Source organism: Rhinoderma darwinii, unplaced genomic scaffold (genome assembly GCF_050947455.1).
Source record: "Rhinoderma darwinii isolate aRhiDar2 unplaced genomic scaffold, aRhiDar2.hap1 Scaffold_92, whole genome shotgun sequence".
Taxonomy (NCBI): Eukaryota; Metazoa; Chordata; class Amphibia; order Anura; family Rhinodermatidae; genus Rhinoderma; species Rhinoderma darwinii.
This window is the reverse complement of record NW_027464492.1, coordinates 421,516-432,486: the sequence shown is the minus strand read 5'-3', so window position 1 is coordinate 432,486 and position 10,971 is coordinate 421,516. Positions and strand designations below refer to the sequence as shown.

The window sequence follows — 10,971 nt, the reverse complement described above, 5'->3', positions numbered from 1 at the left end:
ATAATACTGGCCAAAATGGCGAACGCTTGCAACCAGTTAACAAATGTCTTAAGGATAAGGCGGTTTCGATGCTTTTCCTCCTCCTCCTTCTTACTCTCATCTCGCTTCCCCTTCTCCAGATTAAATTTTTCCAGGGGCAACAATGAAAAAATTTCTACGTACTCGTCCTTCCAAATTTTTTCCCGAACTTCCTGCTTCAATTGTGCCCCCAAAGGTCCTTCAAAACACACATAAAACTCCCCCCTGGCTTTTTTCGTCCAATCAAACACCATCAACCGCCGCCGCCGAGTTGGTCTGAACAGACACCGCCACCGATTCTGTATTTGCTCCTACACTCGCAGCGACCGCCGCCAGGGCATTAAACCCTACCCCACCAGCCCGCACCCACGCCGCCACAGGACCCCCGTCCCGTTGAGCCGGCCTAACATTTCTTTGACGCAACCGACCAACTCTCGCAGACTATCCCCCCCACCCCCAACATTCACAAACCTAGACCCCACATCACATACCCGCTCCCCAACCGTGGAACCCTCCCCCGAAACAGGAGACATAAGTATAGCAGGAAAAGGTAAAGACGGTGAAAACAACTCACCGAGATGCACAGGCGCTGTGGACCCATCAGCTGGACCGTCCTGTCCACGAAGCTCATCCTCAAGGACTTCGGCGTGCTCAACGGCCGGAACCGAGGTGGGGGCGGGGTGGGCTCCCAAGCTCTCTCTCTGGCAGTCGACTGCCACCGGAGGGCCGGCAGCTCGCTGCCCGGAAGTCACCCTCGAAACGGACGACCTAGGCCTGCGGCCCAATGCATGTCCCTTGCTTCCTCCGGATCGCCGTGGGGCTCCACCCCCAGCTGGCAAATCACCAGGGGCAGCTGTCCGAACCATGGAACCCGGCGTAGAACTGGCGAGTGGAGGGGTGACCGGAAGTAGGGGCCACACCCCCCCACCTCCACTGAACTCCGCCGCGAAGCGGGATTCCTCCCGACCCTGGCACCGGCTGCAGTATCAGTGTTGCCAGACGCCCGAGCCAGAGGGTCCCTCACAGGGCTCCCTCTGCGGCGCCGGGTCCGAGGAGCAACGTCGGGGCTCAGCCTTTCTGGAGGACGCGAGCGCCGGGCCCGGAGCGGGGGAGAGGCAGCCGAAGGTACCGGAGTGTTGGCCACCGCTGCAGCTTGTTCCTCCAACCAGGCGGGGCCGAATGCAGCAGCCGCCGCCCGCATCTGCTCACAGCTACAAAATGGTAAGAGCAGAGTTCACAGCAGCACAGAATATTTCAGGAGAGGAGCGTGCAGATTCTGTGCTGCTGTGAACTCTGCTCTTACCATTACGTAGCTCTCAGTCTGTTACCTCTCCTCCACTCCTGTCCTCAATAACACCTTCACATGATTGGCAAGTCACCACCCCGCACAAGATCCCCACGCTCATCTCCTGAAATACTCTGTGCTGCCTTAAACTCTGTGGACAGGTCAGGATCCTGTTTCTTTTAAATGCTGCTGGGGAACCCACTCGATCCACTATATAAGGCTACGCCTCCATCCTCTTCTGCCCCAGTCACTTGTTCCCAAGCACTGTAGCGCAGCCTTATATAGTGGATCGAGCGGGTTCCCCAGCAGCATTTAAAAGAAACAGGATCCTGACCTGTCCACAGAGTTTAAGGCAGCACAGTGTATTTCAGGAGATGAGCACGGCCGGGCACGGGCAGCCGGTCATTTTTCCGAGCCGTGCTCCCATTATAAAGTATAGGAGCACGGCCCGTAAAATAAAAAAAAAAAGAACATGTTCTATCTTTCTAACGGCACGGGCACCTTCCCGTGAGAAAACGGGAAGGTACCCGTGGCTAACAGAAGTCTATGGGCCCGCTATTTCGGGTCGTAATTACGACCCGTAATAACGGGTGTTTTTTCGGTCGTGTGCATGAGGCCCCGTAATGACGGGTGGCTACATGTGTGCACCCGTCATTACGGCAACGTTGCTAGGCGACGTCAGTAAATAGTCACTGTCCAGGGTGCTGAAAGAGTTAACTGATCGGCAGTAACTGTTTCAGCACCCTGGACAGTGAATTCCGATCAGAATATAGAGTAACCTGTAAAAAAAAAAGACGTTCATACTTACCGAGAACGTTCTGCTTCCTCCAGTCCGGTCTCCCGGCCGTTGCCTTGGTGACGCGTCCCTCTCGACATCCGGCCCGACATTCCTGGATGACGTTACAGCCCATGTGACCGCTGCAGCCAATCACAGGCTGCCGCGGCCTCTGCAGCCAATCACAGGCTGCCGCGGCCTCTGCAGCCAATCACAGGCTGCAGCGGCCTCTGCAGCCAATCACAGGCTGCCGCGTAAGGAAAGAAGGTCGGACTGGAGGAAGAAGAGGGACTCGTCACCAAGACAACGACCGGGTACGTATGAAATGCTTTTTATTTTATTTTTAATCAGCAGCCTCTTTTCTCTATCAGTGATTGATAGAGACAAGTGGCTCCCGATTTGTATAATATTTTTGACCGGGTTCAGTCAAAACGTGTTCGGCCGAACCCGGTGAAGTTCGGATTCGCTGCGAACCGAACTTTTCCCGATGTTCGGACCGAAACCGGGTTCGGTTGTCCCGGTTCGCTCATCTCTAATTATCACTATCTCCCTGCTGTGTACACTGATGTTCTCTAAAAAGAGTCCCATATCAGTTTGCAGGTTAAGAGAAGTATAAATCAATAGGTAACATACCCCAGGTGGATCTGCAGCGCTACCCCAACGTACGTTTCGCTTGAGCTTCGTCAGGAGAGTGAAATGATAATTTATCAGATGTTCAGCAGCTGCAGATCCTTACAGATTGTAATAACTATACACACACTAAACCGACTGTGAGAGATGAACATTACAAGTTCTATGCAACACGAGTGACCCATATGCCCGACTTTTATCATATATTATGGGATTTAATTCTATTCCTGAGCTGTAATCTTGGCAGTGCTGGGTAAGAGTCTGACCACAGACAAACATTATGAATATAGAAATTGCATTCAAAATGTACATAAAAATCAAACAATAAAATGAATGGTGAAGCCATACTGATATATGTAAATGATAAGTGTGGTCATAAAAGCAGCTCACACCGGGTATATCTATTGTGATGTCACTACTATAAAAAATTATAGTAAATCCATATTGAAATATGCAAATTATTGGTGTGGTCATAAAAGCAGCTCACCTCGGGTATAGCTATTGTGATGTCACAGAGCGTAGGTATATACTATGGTGCTGGCCACAGATCTGTCACTCATCAGTTGGATGTGACCGGTAAGTACTCTATCAATGCTACATTTGTACTTCTCGCTAATCAATTTGTTTTATTAGGAACATTGAATTATTCAATTTCTAGAAGATATTGTGTGATAGTGGTAGTAATATGATATTAGTATTAGTGTGCAATTAAATTGCTCAAGTATCCTAGATGTGCAGGGTAAATGCACAAAATTTGAGCTCCCTTATTATCATTATGTATACCACTTGAGAAATTTCAATATGGCCATATTAGAGGACTGTATATTAGGGAACTATATTTCCTTATATTAGTGTAGGTTCACCAGAAATAATTATAAACAATTTAATTAAATTCTGAAATTTGATCAATTGATATAAAAACTATTTGGTGGGGAATTGATACTGGTCTGGGGATATTTGTCATGGTTTGGGCTAACATCCATGGCTTTGTAATGGGAAGTACAACAAGCTTATGATGGTGTAAAGGGTCAGCTGTCCATATCCTTTTGGCCACATAGTGTACCTTGGGTTTATGTATTGTGATGTCACTACTATTAAAAATAATGATAAATCCATATTGAAATATGCAAATCACGGGTGTGGTCATAAAAGCAACTGACCCCGGTACAGCTATTGTGATGTCACAGAGCATGGGTATATACTATGGTGCTGGCCACAGATCTATCACTCATCAGTTGGATGTGACCGGTAAGTACTCTATCAGCGCTACGTCTCATCTATCAGTTTCTTTATGAATATTTTATTCTTAGGTATAATTCTGCTGTGTCTGCCATTTAAAGTTTAGTTTATATTTGGAATACTTATACTAATTTACTAAGAAGTTGCTAAATGGCAATATGGCGGCCTGTGACTTCTGCTCCAGAGACAGAATGCAGCTTGCAGACAAAAATTGGCATCTGTATTCTGCTGGTAAATTGATAAAGCAACCACAAAGAAAGGGAATGTGAATGTCCCGCAGCCCTGAGAACGTATTATTGGAACCCTTCAGTTTATAATAGGAGTAATTCTCATAATAAATATTTACTAGGGAATTACTAATTATGCATTTTACGTTCTCTACTTATGTAAAATACACTATTATTATTAATAATTACTAGTATAAAAATATTAGGGAAGTGATTTAATACTAATCCTCAATAGCAATTGTCATTTTTCATTAATTAATTAATTAATTTATATATATATATATATATATATATATATATATATATATATATATATATATATATATATATATATATATATATATAATGTAACAAATTACAGAGGTTCTAAATTATGGTTAGTATCTCATATAAAAATAACATAAACCCCGGAAATGTCATACTGTGTCAATTCAACCAATACATTGTTCCAACATCCAGACCCCAAGCAATGTCATTCACAGGTGGTCCAAGCCCCAAGACCCCAAGCAATGTGATCTTCAAACACTTCTGATTGACCAGATCCTGTACTTGGAATGCCGCTTTTATAACTAATTTCCCCAGCTGGTTCCCTCAGAGTTTTTTCGCTAACTATTTCTTTCTCTGGTCATTCTAGATCTTGCTGTTGGATTGACACTGTTGGATTACTGTGTTGCTTTTACGGTCAGCGATTTGTCCTATTTTCAGAGAACTAGAGGCGATTAGTTAAATTCAATCTTTACTGCCTCCTGGTTTTCTACCACGGACATTGGTACAGTTTTGCACCCGGGGCATTAAACAACCATGCCCTTTTGGAGAAAAACAAAAAAATATCATGTCTCTCAGATTCCTGATAAAGGAAATCTGATGAAAGAGATACCAACTATGGAGGAGCCTAACATCTCGCTCCAGAAGTTTTCTATCATCAAAGACATACCAGCTGAAAAATGCAGCGATCCAAGTCACAGCAAATCTTGTGACATTGGCTCAAAGAACACCAAGAAGAGCGCAATCAGGAGCTTGGGCAGCAGCGCTGTGATTGGCGCTAAAGAACTGGATCGCTGTTTCCAAAATAGACGGCTGAGATTATACGTTGCCACCTGGAATATGGAGGGGAAGGTGAGAAGTAATGTACAATATCTATTGTGACCCATCAGTGTGTCTGATCTACAGTTGGATAAATTGGGTCAGTAACAATGTGTCTTTAGTTTGCAGTTGGATATCACATAGACATATTATATCCTACCCTAGGCCCACATTTTCTAAACATTTGGGCCAATCACTGTTGCTGCACACACTGCAAACTGTCAAACTAATAACCTATGTCTTTGGAATGGCAATACCTCCGATCCTAAGACTGCAGCCCTGGCCATCGTCTATAAAGACTAAAATCCAATTCGATCAGATAGAATTTTTTGTAGGCGATATAGAAGATGTCAGTTTGGTTGGTGCTCTGTGTATACATTATTAATATCTTCATATTTTGAGCAGGAGTTCCCACAAAATCTAGAGGATCTGCTGTTGCCATCAGATGACACCAAGGACATTTATGTAATTGGCGTTCAGGAAGGATGTCCAAACAGGTAAGTCTTCTCAGGTTGTCTTACAACAGTCTATGTCTGCAGATGGACTACAGGTCGGCTGATTGAAATTCTCTCTCGACCTTCTACTTAGTATAGGATCGCTCCTTAATTTTCCTATTTAACCCCAGAGGTTATAATATTGGTTGTTTAATAGATGAGTTGAGTATTTTAATCTGGTGTTTTATTAATATGTAAACTTGAAATTGTGTCTTCTTGTAGACGGGAATGGGAGATAAAATTACAAGAGACCCTTGGTCCGCACTACGTGCTATACCACTCATCCGGGCTCGGAGTCCTGTATCTCACCATCTTTATTCGACGGGAGCTGATCTGGTTCTGCTCAGGTAAGATTGACTTTCTTACATCTACATAATAAGTCCTAATTGAAGTCATTAGTTGGAACTTCTTATTTAGTCATTAGAACTAGATGTCTGAGAACCCAACTCTCAGATTCTTCACTGTGGAGTATTGGAGATCTGAGAGTTTACTCCACAGTTACAAAGTGTGAAATGATGTTGTAGTAATATTTCCAGCGTTTAATAGGAAAATATCTCTGTATCATTGTTGCATGTTGTACTATTAACCACTGACCCTTCTTCTTGTGTTTCATTTCTTATACAGAGGTAGAGCACACCCATGTAACAACCAGGCTATTCCACCATGTAAAAACTAAAGGAGCCTTGGGTGTTGCCTTCACTGTCTTTGGGACATCATTCCTGTTTATTAATTCCCATATGAGATGTAAGTATGTCTGTTATTAATATGTGACTATGTACAGTTTTACTGTGTATAAAAGTGCTGCTGTTTCATAAAAAACTATAATATATGAGATGATATGAAAAGATCTGTACTATTAATGTTTTGGTGCAAAATTAAAGGTTCTTCCTTATTTGGTCAAACTTCTTCTAATCCATCAAACTTATTCTTTGTAATGAGAGACAAGTAATAGTGGAAGGATTAACGGCCTAATGTCCTTTATAGACTGTTAGGCTGGGTTCATACGACCTATTTTCAGACGTATTGGAGGCGTTTTACGCCTCAAAATACGTCTGAAAAAAAAGCCTTGAATACGTCGGCAAACATCTGCCCATTCATTTCAATGGGTTTGCCGATGTACTGTGCCGACGACCTGTAATTTTAACATTTTAAATTTTAAAATAACAGCCTCGTCAAAGAAGTGCAGGACACTTCTTGGGACGTAATTGGAGCCGTTTTTCATTGAATCCAATGAAGAACAGCTCCAAATTACGTCCGTAATTGACGCCTCGCAAAATGCGAGTACGAGCAATTACGTCTGAAATGCAGGAGCTGTTTTCTCCTGAAAACAGCTCCGTAATTTCAGCCGTAACTGACGTTATCGTGTGCACATACCCTAATAGAAATACTTTATCCTCTGTCAAGAAAATGATTGTGTCTTAGATTTACAGTAACAAAAATATCAGTGTGTCTGGTGTACAGAGTGCGGACCCACATCATGGAACTCCACCAGTCTCATCTTCTAAAATGTCAATAGAAATCCTATTAAAATAAATACTATTTGCAGAACATTAATTGTTGAGGGAACATTCAGACTACACAGCCCAAGAAGTAGATATGATACCTAGATAATATATGATAAAGAAACCTATTGTCAGAGAAAACTTAAATATGGTGGTTGTCCTAAATTCCAGGGGGTCATATTTACTGATATGTATATTTTTGGTTGGCAGTTGGGGCAGTCTACAAGAGGATCCAGGACTATAAAACCATCACTGAGGGTCTCCGTCTGCCTCAAATTATTCCGGAAAGAATAAACTCCAATGCCTGTGAGTATTACTTATGTGGTTGAACCTATCGATTCCTTTATCTATTTATCTTCATCGAGTCTATTGCAGTCATGTGGTCTAATTGTGTCCTGTGTTTTTTTCATTCTACAGTGGACGTCACCAGCCGATTTGATCGGGTTTTTTGGTTTGGGGACCTCAATTTTCAACTAAAAGAGGACAGAAAAAACGTGGAATCTCTTCTGAAAAACATTAAAGGAAGAGATATGTCCAGTCTCCTCAAACACGACCATCTGAATGACGCCAAGAACAACGGTACAGTTACTAGTAGACAGATCTCTATCACTCCTCAGCCATTACCACATACACCTCAACAGATCAATACAAATCACTGTCATGATGGTTGATATGTTCCCCACATTCTTATATAGTCCTACATCTCTTGCACATGTTTTTAATACTGACATGTTTTTTTTTCTTTTAACTTAAGGGTCCATATTTGTAGGGTTTAAGGAGCACACCATTGAATTCCTTCCTACATACAAGTTCGACATTGGCACAGACACCTACGATACATCAGAAAAGCAGAGAATTCCATCATATACGGTAAGATATCTTATTTCCAGGTCTACAGAGCTAAAGAAACAATAGATGTCATGGATAGATTTTCAAACCTTAAATGCAAGAAAGTCTCAAAATTTATATTACTTAAATAAAATAGGCCGAAATGTTCAGTCTATGATGCTATGAGGTTTATAAATAAATGATAATATGATTGCACTGATGATATTTGTTATTTTCATGACCTCTACAGGACAGGGTGTTGTTTAAGAGCCAATACGAGGGAGATGTGCGAGTCCTGAGATACGACTCATGCCCTGTTTTGAAGACCTCAGACCACCGACCCGTTTTTGGCATCTTTGAAGTAAAGCTCAGACCTGGTTCAGATAAGTAAGTCATGTCCATGTTGTTGGTAAGATCCTTTCAGTAGCCGCCATTACTACATGGGCCTTATAGCAGAGCTCACACTTTGGGGCAGGTGGCTGTATACCTGGGTGACAGTACTGGAGTAATATAGGATGTGAAACGAAACAATTATTGTGTGGTTTACCCGCTAACATTATCATATGTCTTACATCAGTATATTTCTCATTCCAGCATCCCATTGGCTGGTGGACGCTTTGACCGCAAGATCTATTTGAAGGGCATTAGGAGGTTAGGACAAAAAAAGTAGCTGCGTCTGTTCATGTCCTTCCCGCACATAAGGTGAGAGCATTGTACTTGTCTAGTATGTTTGCTGTAAGAATGTTCTTACATCTCTTAAGTCTTCCTCTGAATCTGTCATTTATTTTATCAACCAACATAAAGAAATTGTAAATAAGTAATTCTATCTTCTAGTTACATTTTCTTGTTTTCAGATATTTTTTTAATTTCTAAATGAAGGTTGTGGGTTTTAGAGGAAAACTGTAAGCATGTATATAGTATAACAGATTGGTGGGAATTTATTAAGACTGACGTTTCTTACACCGGTCTTAATATAAAAAAAACTTGGAGTAAAATGTGCCTAATTTATGAAAACGCCCGCACCTTAATAACTAATAATACATGTTATTATGATAAATGTGTCGGCCGCTGATGGCTCTGCTCCTCCAGCTGCTCTCTGTCCACTTTTTAGAAAAGTGCCGTAAGCGCAGAAACTACACAGATCACAATTTTTACCGCAAATTGTGACTTTTGTTCCGTTTATAACTTTTCTACGTAAAAAAAAACTGGCATAGAAAAGTTAAAAAAATGTCCCCATTTGAAGTGTCTTAAAGAATCCTGCCACTAGGATGGATGGATAAACTGTATTATATGGTGCATTAGCTTCTAAGCAAGCATGATAGATACAAGGAACATTGTTATGGATGTAAGACATTACTTGGCATCTTGCAGGACTCCTAAGGAACATTTACCATCTCAGGTGCATAAAACAATGATTCCACCTTTGTGAACATCAGAAAGTTCCTGTAACATCCTGAACAGCGCAGCTTTAGATCAAACCCACCACTTGGATCAACCATCTTCAAGGTTCGTAGTGTAACCCCCAGGATCTAATAGGAAAATCCGCAATAAAACATCTTCTATATTTTGTGCCTGCTAAGAAACACACATTAGTAGAGCATTAATAGCAAATATTTCTCTTGCAGCATAAACATCAATTCCGCGTTATATCTGGCGAGAACAGCGCTCCCTGCCACCGGAGGAGCCGCCATCGTTCTGATAGAAAGAAAGGTAAGTTCCTCTAGATATGTCCTCTCTATATTTGTTAAGCAGCCTGAATAATGAATATTTAATAGGGTTGTGCGCTTCTCCCCCAGAGCAAGTCAGCAGATTTCAACAGAACATCAACATCAATGCCAATAACAACCAAGGGCAGAACCCGCCATCTTACAAGTATCCCAATGGCGAGACTTAAAATTGTCTACATCTGTCACGGAAGAGACATCAGTGTGGTTACCGGGGCATCAATGTCACCCAGAAGACCAGGCCCAGAACAGGAGAACATGTCATCTCTTCCTGTGTCTCTGGAATACAGATTTACCACCCCTTACTGATATTACAGTATATACTGGGACATATTCCATTGTTTTTGCTGGATCTTGTATTACCATCATCTTTACCATCTTATATTTTGATCAACAAAAACCATAAATAAATCTTTAACATCAATCCATAAGTGTGACTGGTATTTATTAGTGTGTTCAGTGCCCGGCTGCAACTTACCACGGTGTATACAATTCACTTAACCGACTCTTCACAGCGCTATTTGTGTGACATCGCGTTTAATCCAGTGGTAGGTGACAGGACATTGTAAAATATGTACACAATAGAGAGAGTATGGAACGTGCCGCCATATGTACTGGATTAGATCATATGTCGTAAAAAAAGTGACAGGAGATGTAAAACAGTGATATATTTGATAGTTGTTTAACCCCTTAACGCTCAGCGACGTAATATTCCGTTGTGCTGACCATCCCATCCCGTTCGCGCTCAGCGATGGAATATTAAGTCGCGGGAGTAACGGCCATTTCGGTCGTCTTCCCGACACATACAGGAGCTGTGACAGCTGCTGTCTCGTACAGCAGTTGCCGCAGCTCCTACAGCGGGGACCGATCGCTGTGTCACCGCTGATTAATTCCTTAAAAGCCGCGGGTTCAATACTGAACGTGGCTTTTTAGGGGTTAAGCTACCATCGCAGGCCTGCTACACGATAGCGGCCGGCGATGGTGACTATGGCTACCGGACTCCTAACAATGGCGTCCGGCTATGCCATCGACGGAAGCCTAGTGGGTCCTGTCAGTGAGTAGCTGACTGCTCTAATACACTGCACTACGCATTTACTAAATAAAAGTTTTAAAAGTATTAAAAGTAAAAGTCCCCCATTTTTCCCTTATCAGTCCTTTATTATTAA

At 42.4% G+C, this 10,971-nt stretch overlaps 1 protein-coding gene across 1 annotated transcript; it reads left to right on the top strand.

Annotated features, from left to right (window-relative positions):
* Positions 1-4,813: 4,813 nt before the first annotated feature.
* LOC142732857 (phosphatidylinositol polyphosphate 5-phosphatase type IV-like) lies at positions 4,814-10,225 on the top strand. The gene is made up of 12 exons (XM_075849489.1): positions 4,814-5,290; positions 5,663-5,754; positions 5,974-6,098; positions 6,376-6,495; positions 7,464-7,559; positions 7,671-7,832; positions 8,008-8,123; positions 8,332-8,468; positions 8,676-8,783; positions 9,453-9,587; positions 9,707-9,791; positions 9,878-10,225. Exons 1-9 carry the CDS (start codon positions 4,976-4,978, stop codon positions 8,749-8,751), a joined length of 1,239 nt encoding a protein of 412 aa, XP_075705604.1. The 5' UTR covers positions 4,814-4,975; the 3' UTR covers positions 8,752-8,783; positions 9,453-9,587; positions 9,707-9,791; positions 9,878-10,225.
* Positions 10,226-10,971: the final 746 nt, after the last annotated feature.